Source organism: Artemia franciscana, chromosome 1, assembly GCF_032884065.1.
Source record: "Artemia franciscana chromosome 1, ASM3288406v1, whole genome shotgun sequence".
Classification (NCBI taxonomy): Eukaryota; Metazoa; Arthropoda; class Branchiopoda; order Anostraca; family Artemiidae; genus Artemia; species Artemia franciscana.
The window spans coordinates 42816089-42836193 of NC_088863.1; the positions used below are offsets into that span (position 1 = coordinate 42816089).

General features: G+C 36.2%; 1 protein-coding gene across 3 annotated transcripts in view; it reads left to right on the forward strand.

Annotated features, from left to right (window-relative positions):
• The first annotated feature begins 10401 nt into the window (after positions 1-10401).
• LOC136029961 (TATA element modulatory factor-like) overlaps positions 10402-20105 on the forward strand; it is a 241771-nt gene continuing 232067 nt past the window's right edge. For all 3 annotated transcript variants that reach the window (XM_065708519.1, XM_065708530.1, XM_065708538.1), the window contains exons 1-2: positions 10402-10553; positions 19813-19977. In XM_065708519.1, coding sequence (XP_065564591.1) covers positions 10451-10553; positions 19813-19977 — 268 coding nt within the window. In that variant the 5' untranslated portion in view covers positions 10402-10450. The remainder of the gene's footprint in view (positions 10554-19812; positions 19978-20105) is intronic.

A 20105-nucleotide genomic window follows, 5' to 3' on the forward strand; every position in this document is an offset into this window, starting at 1 on the left:
TTTCACACAACACCAGCACTACTTGTGGGACTTTTTTCATTCCATTGTTATGCTGCAAGAACTAATTGCTACTACTGGTAAAAAGTGGAGGTGGGGGACTCTCAAAACACAAAAACTCACATTTGGAGGCATTAACTGAAAGGCCTACTGTGGATAGTGCGGCTGAAAGCCGGTCAAAGTTAGTAATTAGACTATGTTTTGTCCGGCTAAGAAGCAGAACATCATCAGCATATGCAATGTGACTAATGCCTAAATTATCATTGTAAAAAATTGACGGTTGAAAACGTTGGAGACACGAAGCTAAAACACATTTAAATATGCTCGGGGATAACACGGCACCTTACCTAACGCCTTTTTTTTAACAGGAATATAATCCCCTACAGTACCATTCCACTTCACCCTAACCGAAGAATTAGCATACCAATAATTAAGCACGGAAACAATAGAAAGGTTTACACCAGAGGCTGCTAAATAAAGCAAGCATTTGAATGAATTACATTGTCAAAAGCACTAGATATGTCAACAGTCAAACAATACAGGGGACTTTTTTGAGCAACAGCTTGTTTCGCTTGTTTCATTAACCGACCCAGAATATGGCGAGCTTGAACGCAGCCCATACCTTTTCTAAAACCAAGCTGGAAGGGCGTAAAATTGCACTTGGAGTTAATGGCCGGTAGCAGTACATATTCAAATAGCTTACTAACAAAACAAGACACAGTGCTAGGACGGTAATTAGAGCAAGCACTGGGGTGCTTACCCCTCTTAACTATGGGAGATATACAACCGAACAAAAAACTATCTGGCACAACGGACTGTGCCACACACATCTGAAACAATAACTGCAAATGCTTCAGAAGTTCAGGACAATTATAAGCAAAAAACTTGAAGCAAAGACCATCACTATCGAGAGACTCAGACTTATTCACTTGCTTAAGAGCTCGGATTATAACATCAGATTCCACTGATTACACTTGAGATTGGTTGATACGAAATGGGAGGATTGACTTGACAATCTTTGTAAAATGATTTTTACATGACATGACATTACATAATCTCTAATGATTTGGAGATTAACATTAAATGAAAACAAAATATTTTTATAATGAGAAACAAAGTCACATAGCCGAAGAGACGAATTAATTGGAGGTGAACACTTTACACTGTTTATAACACGTTCCCAGGATTTCTTGTCACAAGGACAATCCCAGGCATTCAGTCTCGCTCTACGCAGGAAATATTTGTACTCTCGTTTGGTTTTCTGTTTTAATTTATGTACAGAACCAGAAGGAGGACGATCACAGGCTATCCACATATGGAGCCAGAACTTAGCTTTTTGTTTAGCCATCTTCACGTTAGGATCAACTTTCCAAAAGGGATTGCGAGTACCCGTTCGTACGCGCTCAGGGGGGACAGCTTTTTTAGTGGCAGACTTGAGACAGAACACTATTTGCTGATAATATGAGTTGATATCTACCCGAGTTGAAGTTGTACTTACAGATGTTTGCAATAAGTAGAAAGGCACTTTAATAGATGATAATAACTGGGACAATGTCAACGCTTAAAGTGGAACATTGGTATTTTCCCAATTTAACTTTGAGAACCACTTGGGGGAGTTACGTTGCACAGAGCTCGCCATGGAGCAAGATAGTTGGCACGTGATTGGTAAATGATCGTCGTCGATTTTAGAGTCGTCCACATGAACTATTGATAAAAGTAGAGTTGAATCTGACACAATTACATGATCAAGGTTGGAAGTAAGACCACCACGATTGTGAATATAAATAAATAGAAGATCCTTATCAGCAAGATGGAATACTCCGGGTAGTGAATTTAGAAAGATTCTAGATCGGTCAGAATTAGATAATAAATCAGTGTTCATGTCGCCGGCGAGAACCCATTTGATATTTTGATTTGAAAGGTTGCTAAGTAGTGTTCGTAGGCGATTACATGCTTGTGAAAAACTAGACAATGACTGCAGAGTCTTTTTATTACAGGGTAAATAAATATTTATATATGCGGTATCACCACATTTTATTGCTAAGATGTTAGCATCACTTTGCAATAATATCGGCTGAGTCTTGTGTCTGAAATAGATGGCCAGACCTACTGATGGTCTACCACGGATTTTCTGGGTTGCTCTCAAGAAGGTATAATGGGTCTGAAAACGCTTTTTTCATTTTCAAGCAGCTCACTAATCAGTAGATCCTTGTCTTTTGTACCATTAATATTAAGGGACACAAAGCCAAACGGAGTTTAAGTATTCATTTATTAGCATTGTTGAGAGCCGATCGGAGAACTTTGCATTTCAGACTAAAACTTACGTGTTCCATAGCGCAATTTGCATATTTTGGCGAGGCTTGGCAAGGGTTTTTGTTGGAATTCACATGAGGGCTAGAACATCTGGAACACTTGGGATGTGCTGGTGAGCGTGGACAAGCTCCAATCAGGTGATCAATACTTTGACAGCGAAAGCATCGATGCGGAATGGACGAAAAATTTCGTACCCAATACGGATTCCCGACTCCAGTACCGCGTTCAGAGCGGCTTTGTCAATAAAATCGAGGCGAAAAGTGCGAGAATTGCCGATTTGATTAGCACTAATAAGTCCCTCTACTGAGGCCTCTAAATCAATTCTTGAATAGTTATGGGGTATTTCACTGACAACTGCTAAAGGCTTTATATCAATTACTGTGGTTTCAACGTTTGGAATGGAGCTAGTAACAGCTGCAGCCACCGTGTCGGCTGAGCGCTTGTCACGTACCATCACAACCCAGCTTCTGCTGTGTGGCTTAGATTTCAGAGTAAACGATCCCATCGTGTTTCTTCATGCGAAGGTTTGTCAACGTTTCGAGCTTCTTCATGCGAAGGATAGGGTCGCTGAGCTCCGGGGGTGGGTTTCTTACAACGACAGCGTAGGAGGTTTTTTTGTATTTTGAGTAGGGGTTACAAGCTTAGAATGTCCCTTAGTAACTTTGGACGCAATATCACGCAGCTGTTCAAAACCTTATTTCACCTTGGCACTGAGGGTACTGAAGGCATCAACAGAAATCATTGGCACTTCGCTAGGACATTTGATAACAAAGTCCGGAAGCTTCGTGTTCTGGCAATCGCACTTTACGCACGAAGAAATAATGTCCGAGGCATAGTTTAATGCAGCATTAGCTCCTACGCGCTTTGATGGGACTTCATTCGGAAAAAGCTTTAAACAAAAACAAATTAAGGGGCTCACAAAGAGAAGAACTCTCGAAGAAATCGGATATATACTCTTTTATCGTATCGGGTGAAACTCCTTTAGCAAGATTTTTCTGCACAAAGCACAGGATAGGATTGTAGAGAAGTTCATCTTCACACCAACTACCAGTTCCCATTTTCTCTAGATTGAAGTTTCACTTGCGAGAGAAGTAAGGGAAGCGCTGGAGGCTGTCTACCTTGTCCCCGCAATTTCAGGGACAAGCCCGGCGGGTACCACGGCTCTTGCAAACAGCTCTCCCCCCCTTCTGATTACTTCTCTCCTCTTACCTTTATCGTAACGCAATTGTTTGTAATATCGGAAATTATAATAATTTTTGCAACTGCTTAATCATGACCTATATCATATACAGTTTATGAAAATATCAGTAAGAGAATTTACAGTTCCCAAGGGAATTTTCTCTCAAGTTTGAAAATAATCCGTTTATTTATAATTCTTTGGCCACAGAATTAATTATTATGAAAATATTGGCTATGAGTCAGGTAGTGATGATAATCCTTTACCAAATATTAGTGATAGGTTCAATCCAAAAAGAGTTCCTCACACCTTGAACTCTGAATCAAGACTGACATTTATATATTGTAGTAGTAGTAGACAGGTTTAATAGCAAGAACTTGACAGCTATCGCTGATTTGTGTTTCTTTACAACATATACAAAATCAAACTACACTTGTAAATATAAATCAAACTATAAATATTAACTCTTATTATACATTTTGACGAAAACCGGGACGAAAGAATTACCATATCGGTTTCTTCTTGCTTTAACGGGAACTAACTTATCTTGCTTTCTCTTTCTTGATGGTAGAGGTTGATCAGGTAGAATGTCACGGTGCTGAGATTTAGAAAGCAAGTACTTTCCGAAACTCATTAGCAGAGTTTCGTACCGGTTTTGGAGTGACGGCAGTCCTAGCACTTCCACAGCCTTTTCGTAGGGGATGTCACGGCGGCCCAAGATGATCGATACCGCTCGCTTCTGAACCGATTCAAGCTCCTGAAAAAGATACACTGTTCTAAAGTACTCACAGCAAGAAATTTTGTGTACCAGCACATACTTTTTTTTTAATCTATATTTAACATCTTTAACAAGCAACACAAGGATACAGAGCTTCTCTTGTTTAGAGGAACTTCATACCTAAAGTGAAATTCAGTGTACCATAACACCCCTCCGGAAATTTATAGACACAATACCCTGATTCACAAAAGAAAAAACTTCCGTGTAATTTTTCAAGATTAATATTTTAACCAAGATACAAAGGGGAAGGTAATTTTCAAACTCTAGGCACCAATTTTTTCGCTCTGATCCGTATTTCTGGGAAATATCAATTAATGCAATGTTTCTGCCGCAATGGTGCCAACAAAAATTTATTTTTCTCGGGATATTCTTTATCAAACAATATCAGAAGGGTAAGTGAATAATCTTAATGTACATTTCGAGTACTTTTAAACTGAAAGTAGGATTTAGTTAAATATGGAAACTGGGTTAAATATGGAATAATTAAATAATTCCCTTGGGGGAATTTACCGTGGTGGAGAACATCAACAAGGCTGGGGAGGGGTAAGTTTTCCAGCGAAAATTTGCCCGCGGAGTTTATTCTTTGGACAATACCCGTCTTGTGTTTTACCCGTCTTGTAAATGACTCCATAACAAGCTCTTTATGATGTCTTTGTGTCTGGCCCGGCCTTTCCTTTTTCAAAATAATTCCCAAATTGAGCTTTTAGGTTACAATCTGGCACTTTACAACAGCTTTATTCAATTAAAAAAAAAAACGATAAAATATGAACTATTTTGTTTAGAGTAATGTAGATGCAGATGAGGAGTCCAGGCTATTTTGTAACTGAATTAATAGAATGTACAATCGCCACCACTAAACAAAAATATATTGGAAGAAAAAAAAATTAATCTTTTTTATTAAAACAAGAGCTAATAGCTAATATGGCACTTGTGACGAGGCAAGAAGAGCTAAGAGCCAAGAGATCATATGGTATGAGCTCTAACAAAATTCTATGAATCAATAGATGGATTAAAAAAAAAAAAATAAGAGGCTTAATGCCGGTCAGGATTTAAAATAAGAGCTCTGATTCGCGATGTTGTTCTAAATATCAAAATTCATTAATATCCGATCATCCACTCATAAGTTATCAATACATAATTTTTTTTTAATTTTTCATCTCCCTTTAGCCCCCCAGATGGTCGAATCTGGGAAAACGACTTTATCAAGTCAATTTGTTCAGCTCCCTGACACGCCTACTAATTTTCATCGTCTTAGCACGTCCAGAAGCACCAAACTCGCCAAATCACTGAACCCCTCCCTCCAACTCCCCCAAACAGAGCAAATCCAGTACGGTTCCGTCAATCACGTACAAAGGACATTTGCTTATTCTATCCACCAAGCTTCATCCCGATTCCTCCACTCCGAGTGTTTTCCAAGGTTTCCCCCTCCACCTCCCCCAATGTCGAAAGATCTGGTCGGAATTTGAAATAAGAGCTCTGAGTCATGAATTCCTTCTAAATATCAAATTTCATTAAGATCCGATCACCTATTCGTAAGATAAAAATACCCCAATTTTCACGTTTTCCAAGAATTCCGTTTTCCCCCTCCAACTGCCCTCAATGTCACAGATTCTGGTTGAAATTTAAAATTAGAGCTTTAAAGCACAAGATCCTTCTAAATACCAAGTTTCATTAAGCTCTGGTCACCCTTTCGTAAGCTACAAATACCTCAATTTTCAAAATTACCCCCCCCCAACTCCACCAAAAAGAGAAAATCCGGTCCGGTTATGTCAGTCACGTATCTTAGACAGGTTTTTATTCTTCCCATCCAGTTTCATCCTGATCTTACCGCTTTAAGTATTTTCTAAGATTTCCAGTCCCCCCAACTGCCGCCTAATTACGCTAGATCCGTTTGAGATTTAAAATAAGAGATCTGAGTTACGAGGCCCTTCTAAATATGAAGTTTCATGAAGATCCGATCACTTCTTCGTAAGTTAAAATGCGTCGTTTTTTCTAATTTTTCAAAATTAAGCCCCCCCCCCCCCCCCCCAATAGGGCGGATCCATCCCAATTATGTAAATCAAGTATCTAAGATTTCTGCTTGTTTTCTCACCAAGTTTCATCCCGATCCCTCCAATCGAAGCGTTTTCCATGATGTTAGGTTCCCCCACTCCAAACTCCCCCTAATATCACCAGATCCGGTCGGGATTTAAAAAAGAGCTTTGAGACACGATATTCTTCTAAATACCAAATTTCATTAAGATCCGATCACCTTTTCGTAAGATAAAAACACCCCAATTTTCACGTTTTCCAAGAATTCCGATTTCCCCCTCCAACTTCCCCCAATGTCACATGATCTGGTTGGAATTTAAAATTGGAGCTATAAAGCACAAGATCCTTCTAAATATCAAATTCCATTAAGATCTGGTCACCCTTTCGTAAATTACAAATACCTCAATTTTCAAAATTACCCCTCCCCCCAACTCCACCAAAGAGAGCAGATCCGGTCTGGCTATATCAGTCACGTACCTTAGACAGAATTTATTCTTCCCATCCAGTTTCATCCTGATCTCACCGCTTTAAGTATTTTCTAAGATTTCCGGTCCCCCCCCAACTGCCCCCCCCAATTACGCTGGATCCGGTTGAGATTTAAAATGAGAGATCTGAGTTACAAGGAGCTTCCAAATATGAAGTTTCATTAAAATCCGATCACTCCTTCGTAAGTTAAAAATATGTCATTTTTTCTAATTTTTCAGAATTAACCCCCTCCCCCCCAATAGATCGGGTCCATTCAAATTATGTAAATCACGTATCTAAGACTTCAGCTTATTTGTCCCACCAAGTTTCATCCCGATCCCTCCAATCTAAGCGTTTTCCATGATTTTAGGTTCCCCCACGCCAAACTCTGACCAAAACCCACCCCACCCCAAAAACACCCCAAACTCAAACCCAGTGTCACCAGATCCGGTCGGGATTTAAAATAAGAGCTTTGAGATACGATATCCTTCTAAATATCAAATTTCATTGAGATCCGATCACCCGTTAGTAAGTTAAAAATACCTTATTTTTTCTAATTTTTCAGAATTACCCCGCCCCCAACTACCCAGAAGAGAGCAGATCCGTTCCGATTATATCAATCATGTATCTAGGATTTGTGCTTATTTTTCCCACCAAGTTTCATCCCGATCCCTCCACTCTAAGTGTTTTCCAAGTTTTAAGTTCCCCCCTCCCAACTCCTCCCCCCAATGTCACAAGATCCGGTCGGGATTGAAAATAAGAGCTTCGAGACACGATATCCTTCTAACTATTAAATTTCATTGAGATCCAATCACTGGTTCGTAAGTTTAAAATACCTAATTCTTTCTAATTTTTCAGAATCAACCCCCCCCCCCCAACTACCCCAAAGAGAGCGGATCCGTTCCGGTTATGTCAATCATGTATCTAGGACTTATGCTTATTTTTCCCACCAAGTTTTATCCCGATCCCTCCACTCTAAGTCTTTTCCAAGATTTTAGGTTCCCCCTCCCATACCCCCCCAGTGTCACCAGATCCAGTTGGGATTTATAATAACAGCTTTGAGACACGATATCCTTCCAAACATCAAATTTCACTAAGATCTGATCAACCGTTCGTAAGTTAAAAATACTTCTATTTTTCTATTTTTCCGAATTAACGGGCTCCCCATTCTCCCCCAGATGGTCAAATGGGAAAAACGACTATTTCTAATTTAATCTGGTCCGGTACCTGATACGCCTGCCAAATTTCATCGTCCTAGCTTACCTGGAAGTGCCTAAAGTAGCAAAACTGGGACCGACAAACCGACAGAATTTGCGATTGCTATATGTCACTTGATTAATACCAAGTGCCATAAAAACAGAGAGATCGACTCTTATCAAAATTTTAAAAGGACGGGACAACTTTTTCCATAAAAATTAAGAAAACACCATTTTCAGAAATTTTCCTGGTGTTCCAGTAATTGCCTTAGCTCAATTAGACTAAAAACTAAATAATGTCGATATTTTTGAGGAAAAAATGGGGTTTTGAATGCACAAGGGGGAAAAATTAAAAGTAAATATTTCGATTAGATCACAAATAGCCAATTTTCATAGATAGGGGTATCAGTCACGGAGACCAATTTAGAAAATACAGGGAGGAAGCAGAGGCGCCATTTGGGCAAAATCTTGGGGTGGGCATGAACTCCATCTGAGCCCCCCCCCCCACGATTCATTTTGTGTCGCGTAAGAAAAATCCGGGTTATATCGATGCCAATATTGAGAATTATCGAAAATTCTAAGTAAAAATGCATTTTCAGCACCTGTGTGTTGCTTGGAAATGTACTGTAACCAAATGTGGAACTCAGCCACACTGACCTCTAAGATTAATTATAATAACGAAGAATACAATCAACGAGGTTAAGTGATTAAACTGAAAGTGGAAAATTAAACCAGACTACAGGCTGGCATTCCTCAGCGAGAAACTTTCTTATTTAGGTAAACAATACGTCGGTGAAAGTAACCTTCATTGTTATGCTGAGGGTTGTAACAAAAATCTCAGTGTCCCTTCAGCAGAAATCTTCCAGATCAAATATATTTATAAAAAGAAAAAACATAACAAGAAAAAAAACATAACAACATTCGAGGTAACAAGTGGAACCGCCGAGCTTTCATCTTTGCAAAATCGTCAACAAGCTGGTTGTAGTCCAAATTTTTTCTAAATCCTTCTCTGCAAATATCAAAAGGAGGTGACTGAGACGATCATCTCCTGTTGTAGACCGCAGGTACTTTTTCACTATTTCTAGGCTAGAAAACCAACGCTCATAGCTCGCTGTTGTCTCAGGAAGTGTGGCAGCAATACGAAGTACTTTAATTACTTCTGAGTAGGCCACTAGTAACGCCTGAAGATGTTCGACAATGTCTAGGAAGTTTTCCGGATTTGTCTCCTCATTGGGCGAGAAACGCTTGGCAATACCAGCTTGAGATTCGAGAAGAATGCTATCGATATCCAGCTCGCCGTAAAGAGAAGAGAAAAGCTTGAGCAGCTCTGTGTCCATAAACTTGGTTGAGCTTGGATCCAAGGCTTCAAGCGTACTCAGCACTGGCAAAATATCTGTGAACCTTCTGTCAAATTCGGGTAGTAGACGGTCAAAAGTTTTGAAGTATTCTTGCTTCATTTCATCCGCCAAAGTAGTAGTCCAATTTCCAGATTCGATGAAATTCTTTCCTAGCGTCAAAGTTGTCACAAATTGTTTCTAATGCTTGGTGATCTTTTGAGTTCTTCAAGGTCATCCTTTCTGACCAACAGAGGAGGGTCTAGTCGCGGGTCCATTCACAGCAGGTACTTCAATTTCGAGTTCTGTTGCAAACTCTTTAGCCTTCTTGAAAAGCGATACAAATGAAGCATCTGAACGCAGGTCGGTGAGTTTGCTTCTTGTGGCCTGAGTCAGGGTGCGCGATTGAGAAATAACCAAGTCGGCGGCGACTACATGGAGTTGCTGAGACAGCGATTTCGTCCCCCGCGTAATTGCTTCTATGTAGTGCAGTTGGAAGATAACAAGGAACGATTCCATCAAGAAATGAAAGGCGAGGAACTGACCTATTCTAGTCTATCAACTTAGAGGAATTACTGCAAATATTCAGAATTTATAATATTAATATAATCATCTAGGAAATGGGCATTTGACAGAACTTGAGAATTAGATTATGTATCTAACTTGCTTTCAAAGTTTACAATGGTTAATAGCAAATAGTGTTATTATTATGGCCGGCAAAGAACCCTTTTTGGTTGAAGCTTGGGCCCCCTGAAAAATCTGGGGTGGGCATTTGCCCACCCCTGCCCCACCCAAATGGCGCCTCTGGGAGGAAGCAAGGATTTTATTTTATTTTCTGCATAAAGTTGGGAAAAGGCATATTTGAAAATTTCTAAGGTAGTTTTCGCTTGTGAAAAAAAAGTACCAATCTAAAGGTATTTGTCCACATTTAGAGGGGCAATTTCACCCCCCTCCTATATCTGTGCCTGTATGAAACATGGTAAAGAAACAAAATAAGTTTTCATTACATTGATAAAGAGTATTATAATTCTGGTGATTTTTTGGTTGATATACTGATTTTTTCAAGATCGTAATGGTTTTATTTTTGCAGTAATCAACACTGCGAAAAATCTACACAACGTCTAGCAGAAGATAAGAAAGAATAAATGAATGACTAACAATGAGCTGGTTTAATACCAAAGGGTTCTCTGGGTTAGCTAAAACAGCCCTCCGAGAAGCCCAGAAGACAATAGACAGGGCCCTAGATATAAATGAAGAGGATGGTGAGTGAGTAGGCTATTCCTGGGTACAAAGATTTTCTTTTTCAGTGGAAAACAGCTCAGTGTCATTGTAGTTAGCAGCCTAAATATGAATAAAATTCTAAAGGGAAAATGCAGGTAAATAAAAGTAGTGCCACTAGGATTTTCTCTCCAATATTTGGCCTTTCTTGTGACAATGAACCCTTTTTCCTCCTCTTCCTGGTTGTCCCCAGTACAATGCTATAATATATAGGCTAAATTCTTGCTTTATAATATGTAGTATGTCCCTATTAAGCCAGGGGAATTAAACTCTTGGGAATATATCAGGAGCATAAAGGGTACTGACCCTTGATGACATTTTTCATTCTTTATGTTATAAAAGTGACACCTTAAAAAATAGATCCTTTTTTCTAATGAGGCACCAACAAGTGCTTTGGGTAATTGTTTAGTTTCATCACAAGCTGTCTAAAGTGGAAACTATGCTGTAAAGTGGAAAATGCATTAAGTGAGATGGGTTTTGAAGCCAAGGGAAAACTTATGGTTGTACAGTATGAATGAAATTATATTTTAAGTATTAATTTCAGTTACCACTAGCAATTTCTATGCAGTAGAAAGTCAAAACATAATTAAAAAACTCATGCATTCATTAATGTTAATATCCAAGGTGCTTCACTTTCAAGTTTAAACTAGCCAGCTGTTTGTGAACAAAACAAATATTTGATTTTGCTTACAGGTAACATTACCTATAGAGCAAAGCACATTAGTCTATAAGCCCTGCAGGCAGCAGGGTGAGGTCTGTATTCTATATTTATTAAATAAGTGTAGAATACAGACCTCACCCCAATGTCCTCAGGGCTCAAGAACTAATATGCTTTGCTCTATAGGTAATGTTACCTGTAAGCAAGCTCACTTTACCCATTTTTAGTTTGCCCCATAGAGGAGGAGGGTCAACCAGAAATGGATAAGCTTCTAGAATTAGCATTTCTAAGTGCTATGGTATGAAAACTATGCTGCTTTGTAGCATGGTTTCCACTTTAAATCTTTAGATAGCTAGTGACAAAACTAAACAATTACCATGCTTTGAGCCTCACACCTTTGCTCACTCTAGATTTAAATGGTTTTAAAGATTTGTAGTCTAAATCTATTTCTCAAATTTGGGGAAAACCCATAACATTGCTATAGATTCCAGTGAAATAACTAGGTATTAGGCTACAATTAAGGCTATTATGAAGGAAACATTATTAGAACAAAATTCTTAATTCATAATATGCAGAACAATTGTAGTTCACAAAGTTTAAAGGTACTTCCACTATACTCATCTGTGACCAAGTATAACTTCTGCCATATGTGGCTATGTGCATCATGTCTGAAATTAAGTGGTAAGGGATATTCTCCTTGCAATAGAATGAACTGGGAAATAATCTCTCAGAGATGTCAGACTTTGTGTTGAATGAAGAAAGGAAAGCTAGTGGAACTTTGCACTGATGAAGATAGATCTAAAATCATTGAAAACACCATGTCAAAAGTTCAGGCTAGCCACATCCAGAGCATGAACTCAATGTGTTAGGACCTGAGATAACATGGCTGGTATCAAGGAGCAAATCAGCACCATCAAATAATCCTCCAATCAAAATGTGTGGTGTAACTCAAACTAAATAACTGGTCTCTGAAATGTGGAAAGATTAGGTGCAGAATGAGGTTAATCTAGCTGTTGATATTGAAATTTTGTCTTCTAAATGCATTGAGCTTGAAAATAAAAGAGGAAGAATAATGTAGTCGCCTATGGAGTGTCCCACAGTGATAATACTGCAGATCTTTCAAAGTCTCAGCTTTCTCCTTTTTTCTCAAAATCATTCAGTCAAAACTATGAGAAAGCCATTTAGCCAAAAAAATAAATATACAAATTTTGTTTTCATTATTCTTCTGTGGAGAGCCAAAATCAAAACATGCATTAATTCAAAAACGTTCAAAAATTAAATAATTTTTTTTTAAACTGAAAGTATAGAGCAATATTAAAACTTAAACAAACAGCAATTACTTTGTATATGAAAGGGGCTGCTCCCTCCTCAGTGCCCAGCTCTTTTTGCTAAAGTTTTTTACTTTTTGAAAAAGTAGAGTTTAAAAGGTATTGAATTTTGTTTGATTAAATCAGCTCCTAATAAATGGCTGTCATTGCAGAAATAATTAAAAGTTGTTTACAACAACAATCCGAATTTGTCAGTATAAAAAATCGATTACAGCATTATATGTTCAGGTTCTTTTTAATAATAAAATAAGTTACAAAATGTCTGGAGCCCAGCTGAGAAGACAAAGTTGTAATGCACAGGATGGAAAAAACTTCTTTAAATAAATACAACATCCATACTTCACTGCATGCAATTCATACAAGTGTAATTAAACATATTCTCCCGTCTTTTGCCCAGTCAACAACACCACCCATTGACATGTCCAGCAAAATAAACATAAAAATAAATAAAAGATACCAAGAACCCTGTAGAATGCCCAGGACCAGTATCCATCAAAAACCAGATAAAATGGGAATAAACTTAACACCCCAAAGGCAACCCCCACCAACCAACAACAATTCACTTATCACAAATTCACAGAATTGGTTTCATGGCCACAGTTGTCAGAATTGTCACAAGTAGTTTCTTCACCACTAAGATCAAAGTATTCATCTCCAGACAAAAAGCTACCTTTATCACCCTCATAAGTACTTCTGAAATCTTCAGTCTTTTTTGCTTTGTCCACCAAGAGTTTAACTGCTACATCCCTGTCAGGAAACCATTTCAATTTGAAGAAAGGATGATGTGCCATGGCAATAACATAGTCCTTTGCAAGAAGAACTGTCGCCCAGGATCATGGGGAATCTTTTTTCGAGACCCACAAGTAGAGCATGTATCAAAGGCTGGCTGACTTTTGCCAAATCTTTCACTATTTTTAGCTTCCTTTCAAGCAATTTGATTGTAGGATAAATAGCACCAAAGTAGCATTGTTCCTCCCCCTGAAGAATGTCCAATGCCACTGCTACTGGCTCCATAATTTTCATGTGTACTTCAAGAATTTCAACATCACAAGAAGTTAACCTTAGTTTTGTAAAGCATCACATATGTCAGCAAGCTTTCCAATTTTGTGACAATCCATCAAACGTTTGACACTTTCCTACTTCAAGTTCCACCTGGTTACCACCTGTCTTATAAGCTGTTTGTTATATACCTCTTTCACTGCATCAGCAGCTTTTGAACTCTTATTCACAGCAGCCCAGAGAGCAATACACATCGAAAAAGCGGCGTGGTACTGCCTTTATATATAATATCACTGTAGGCTTTATCAGCATCAGTGGATGCAAGCAGGTTAAGTGTGTGGCTGACACACCTGAAGTGTGGAGGAAGTTGGAAATACTCAGGGACGTCATGAAAATTGAGTATCTCTCCAACGTTTGTAAAAGAGAATGAGTCATTCTGGCCTGCTTCATCCTCATTTTTTTCATCACTGACTTGAGCATCTTCATTGAAAACCATCGGATATTCCCTGAATGCCTTACTAAAGTTAGAGGCGTTATCAGTCAAAACCCCTCCTACCGTTTTATTTACTGCAATTTTGTACCTGGCAAATACACTATTCAGTTGTTCAGCAATTCTGTCATAAGTGTGTGAACTCTTGAACCAGAAACAAGCAAGGGCATAAGATTTCCTTTTCAAATCCTCGTTGAGCAAGTGTGCAGTCATTCCCAAGGTATCCTTTGTTGTTGGCAGACCAAATGTCATTTGTCAACAACATTTAGTTGGTTAGTTCAAAATCACAAATCATATCTTTCTGTACTTCAACAAACTTAGCTTAAATTTGCGTAGCTAAAGCTTTTCTTCCTGGAACCTTTGCATAAGGTGCAAGACCTGTTGTCAAATTTTTGATGACGGCTTCTCAAAAGTGTACTTGGGTTGCGTCTCATCCATAATATAGTACAGTACCAAAGAATTCTCTTTTGACTGTGTCAGTTTCAACGGTCTTGCAGCAAAGAAATCTCCCTTAACTTTTCTAGAAGGTGAGCTATAATCAGGCAGTGTTATCTTCATTATCTTCAGCTTCAAACTACCCCAAAAGTGAGCCTACAAGTTCACTAGCCTCTTTGATACTTGATTTCTTTTATTCTTACTGTTCTTGTTCAGCTCAGCAAACTCCTGGTAAACAGAAGGATGTGCAAACTCACCTTGAGATGTTTGTGGAAATTCTTTGTTGCATCCATGTGACCCGTCAGAATTTTGTTTGGACAGTTTTTGCATATGGCAGATATTGCATCATCCTTCTAAATTTTCCCATTGATCACAAACAAATTTCTGTTCAATATAAATGGTAGTTCCGCCATAATAGCGTCCTTTTTTGAAATTTTGCACCGAGCCAGGAGCTGCTGTTCTCAAAGACTAAAATCCATTCATCCACTAATATATAGGCAGTTCAATTCATCACATCGCTCTGCGTCATGCCGGTATAATTTTTGTGTGCCATGAAGAAAGTACTTGAGTACTTAAGTACTCTTAAGTACTTCAGTTTTTTACTTAAGTATAAGTATTAAGTACTTTAGAAATTTTTTACTTAAACAGAGTACAAGTACTTAGATTTCTTACTTAAGTACTTTTGCTTAAGTATTTCCCAACACTGATTCAAAGTATGTTGTTCTTTTCATACAACACAAAATTAATATTAGGAATACTTTGGTGAAGACGCTAGCGGGCATTTTGTAACTGCTATAGCAAAAGTTTGTAAAAAATAGCCAATGAATATGAAAATAGACAGAGAGATCATCATTATACACCAGAACCAAGAGAAAAATGGAATTATACAACTATTAAAAGCTATCATATTTGTGAAAAGGAAATATTAGATAATAATTTTCTCCTAGATCACGACCATATGACTGGTAATATTGATGGATTTACTCATGCAGAATGTAATAAAACTTTAAAACTCCTAAACATATGCCTATTGTAATGCATAATCTGTCAAAATTACTTTCATTTATTTCTTACTGAATTAGTACCTGGTGACGGTATTTTTGATTCAGCAGAGAGTTTTATATCGTTTTATAAAACAACAACTGTTACTGAAAGCCAATACAAAATGCGTTTTATAGGTTTACTCTGTTTCATGGCTTCATTGTTAAATCCGCTTTCTGAAAATTTAGCAAAGTGTGAATGTAAAGGAAATTCCAATTGTTTAAGGAACAATTATAAGTATACTTCTGATGTATTTCAAAATACTAAAGAATTCAAAGAAATAATGAAGAAAGGCATTTATCCCTATGAATTTATTGATAGCTATGAAAAAATAAATAATAGAAAATTACCTTCAATATGCAAGTTTCATTCTAGATTAACAGGCAAAAATATTTCTGAAGAAGAGTATATAAGAGCGAAATCTATTTGGGAATTAAGTAAATGTAAACCGCTATTAGATTACCCAATATTGCATCTAAAAAGGATGATTTAATTTTGTCTGATGTTGAAAATTTAGAAATGTATGTTTAAATAATTTTAAGCTAGATTCACTGCACTTCTTTTCAACGCCAGGAATAATGTGGGAAGTTTTCATCAAACATTCTAAGATGAAATTCTTTTATTTTCTGATGAAGATATGTATACCTTTATTGAAAAAGGAATAAGAGGAGGCATATGTCAGTGTATGAAAAGATCTTTTAAAGCAAATAATAAATATATGAAAAACTGTAATAAAACACAACCTTCAAATTGTTTAATGTATTTAGTTTCTAATAATTAATATGATTGGGTAATGTTACAAAATCTTCCTGAAAAAGACTTTGCCTTTATATACCCGACCATTTAAAAGAAATCAACACCTCAGACTATTACCAACAATTAAAAAATTGCATTAAATCAAAAATGAATAAGGATAATGTAGGAGCCCTTTACGAAGTTGATTTAGAATATCCAAGAGAATTACACAATTTATATAAAGATTTGCCACTATTTCCTGAACATTTTCAACATAAATTAAGTACAACTTTAAATAATAAAATTAATTATGTTATACATTATAGGAATTTAGAAGTTAATTTAAAACATGGCTTAGTAATGAAAAAAGTACAGAATACTAGTATTTACTGAGTCACCAATATCAATCATAATACTGAATTATGACAAAGGGGAACAAATGGTTTCAAGAAAGATTTTTTAAAGTCATGAATAATGATTGTTGTGGGAAAACCATGGAAAATGTTAGAAAAAGAGCAAGGATTGTAATAATCACCAGTGATGAACAGATAAAAAATAACTGAAAAACATAACTTTAGATCGGAAATAATCTTTAGCGAGAATTTCTCGGTAGCCAGAATGGGCTAGTCAAAAATAAATCTAGGTAAACCTATTTATATTGAATTTACTCTATTAGAGTTATCTAAGTTATCGATGTATGAATTTCATTATGAATACATGAAAGCAAAATATAGTGGAGGTATTGACTTATGTTTTATTGATACTGATTTCAAACTGAGAATTTTTATGCTACATTAAAGCTAACCTGGTACTTTGGATTATAAAAATATAACCCTTATAACTTCCCTGCAGTCGATAAAAAAGTGATAGGTATGATGAAGGATGAATTATCTGCAACAATAATGTCTGAGTTTGTAGGTTTAAGATCAAAAGTATATGTTTATTTCAAAGAGGGTGACTATGAAACTGAAGCAAAGAAAACATTGAGAGATGTCGAAACGAATATTGTTAAATATAAAATAACATTATAGAATTATAAAGATGTGTTGTTTTAAATTGTTTTAAAGGATTCCAATGGTTGAAATTGTTAACCAACAAATTGCTACAAATCAGTATTTAAGTGAGGATATTAATAGATTAACTAAAATTTATCAATCACCTGAAAATATGTTGACTAGAGTCGATGGTGAAGGACTATTCATAAAAAATACTTTAAAAATAACAAAAGAAGATGCAAATGTGGGAAAGAAAAGAATTGAAAATGTTGCTAACCCCAAAACGGTACTGATGCAATTAGTGTTCCAAAGGCAGGTGATTTCAAAAAAGAAATTATTAAAGATCAAATTCTTAACAATCTGAAATTTGGTGAAGATATTAGCAAGCATATTAAAATTTATCACCTGACAATATATTGACTAGAGTTAATGACAAAGGACTATTAGTAAAACGTACCTTAAAAGTAACAAAAGAAGATATTAATGCAGAAAATAGAAGAATTTGAAATGTCGCAAACCTCAAAAAAGGTGCAGATGCAGTTAATTTTTTAATGCTATTGGTATACACGAAGGGCTTTATGCAGTTATCTGTACGTGCGACATGTAAAGTGCGAGTAACGCATACAAAAGTGAATGAACGAGAACCTGTTTTTATATTGTTATAAATAACTGTAATTGTTATAAATATTGCGTTAAGTCTGTAAAGGTCAAAACATGAATAAAACCCTTCTTACTCTCCACTCACTAATATTGCTTTTTTATTGATTGCTTTATTTTTGCTCATTTCTATTTGCTTCATCTTATCATTACATTAGTTTCTTTTCATAGTTCTAACAAAGACGGCGTATGTAGCTTGCTTCTCTGCACAAAAAATGACACAGCAATTTCTCGCGAGTTCCTCGAAGATTTGGTCTATATTCAATTTGGAGAAACTAAGCACAACAAAAGAATGTTTAAGATATTGATTTTATTTACTTAATATTTCATTATTAATTTATGAATTAGTTTCATTGATAAAAACCCAAAAGGTAGATAATGGAAATAGTATAAATTATATATCAATAATAGAATAAAAAATGAAAAAACACAAGAATTATTCGGTATATTAAAAAACATTATTTTTATTAAATGATCCCAATATTTATTCAAGTAATACTTTAAAATCGTTAGATTCAAATAATACTTTTTCTTACATCAGCCCGGGTTGTGAGGCAAACCCCACAAGGTTTTTTGTTTCGAGGGAATTTGGTAGCTTCTCACTCCTTGATCTGGGTCAGTGGTCCGATTGTATTTACATCATCAACTGCTACACGAGGTAGACTCGAATCGTTAGATCGCAACCGGTGGTCGGTCGATCGCTTTAACAACTTGGTAATGCAGGCCTGTAAGGAGAGTTGATACAATATTTTTGTGTTTCATTTGACCATTTGCTGTATTGGAAACTTATTCAAAGTTAGGCGGAAGTCATTTTGTTGGATAAATTATTTCTGATTCAGAAAATTTGTTTAATAAGATCAGCAACTATTAAATGGAGAAACTTTTAAGCGAAATGAAAATGAAATGGAAATATAATCGAACTATTAGTAAAGAAGATTTAGACCCTGGAATGGAATACACGATTAAAGGATTGAAATGTGTTAAAACTAAATATGGAAAGAAAATAGTTTTCATTATTGATTTTAAAGGTAAAATGGTTGATCTATTTGCACCTTGGAATTTTGACTTCAATGCGGTTGTCGTGAAAAGAAATTAAAAAAATAGATAAAAGTATGACTCTATAGGGTATAGAAAGAAAAAATAAAGATAATATAAATTATTTAGATATTGATATCGAACTATCAATTACTATCATCAAAACTATCATCTTATCAGCAATATAAGAAAAATGGAATATAAATAATTTCTTATTTCACAAAATCATAAAATTTGTATTTCACATGTCCCGTTTTGATCTTAAAAGCTCAAAATGGGAAATTATAAAAATTTTGGAAATCTTCATTTAAAATGGTGTCAACTCAATTTAAAATGGGGTAAATTGATGGAGTGATCTTTGGTGGGGTTCATATTGTTAGAAGTATAAAAATGAGACCAAATTGGATTTTGACAAAGACTTGTTTTCATTTTGAATTTAGTCACGGGAAATGTTCAAAATGTGTAATATTTGAGGTTAAAATGATGTAAAATGGACTGAAAATGATGTAAATTGATGGGGCGATTTAGATGAGGCAGAAACCCTATTTTATATACTACTCCTGTGTTTTTCAAAAATAATCCTTTACTTCGCTAGCCTGACAAGGAAAAGAATATGGTACCCTGACTTACCACTCTAAAATGTTTGATGTGGGTGCACTGTCATAGATGTCCAATTTCAAAACCTTTTATTGTCACAAGCTTTTCAATTTGCGTTGGTTGACGATAATATGGTTTTGTTTTATTCCACCTGTATTATCAAGGAGAGTAAAACCTGTCTTTTCTTTGCTAAGTTGCTTTGCCAGTTATATTTTTTGTCATAACCTTGAAATCACCAAATTCTGAAAACATTCAAAGTTCAAACCATTTTAGCGAAGACAGAAGGGTCTGGTTCAACAGAATATACAGGGCTTACATCAGATGCTATTGTTAATATTACGACCTTACAGCCTGTTAAGTCATTATTCTCAAGTCCTGTTGGAAATGCTCTGTGGGGGGCTTTTACTGGAAATGCAGATTATGAAGACAAAATAACAGGTAAAATCATTTAATGTATTTTTGCATTTTATTTCATCTATTGCATTGTCTTGTTGAGAAATCTGGAATGATCATATGATGCCCGGCCAAAAAAATATCCTAATCACAAAATGAGAAGTATTAGACTA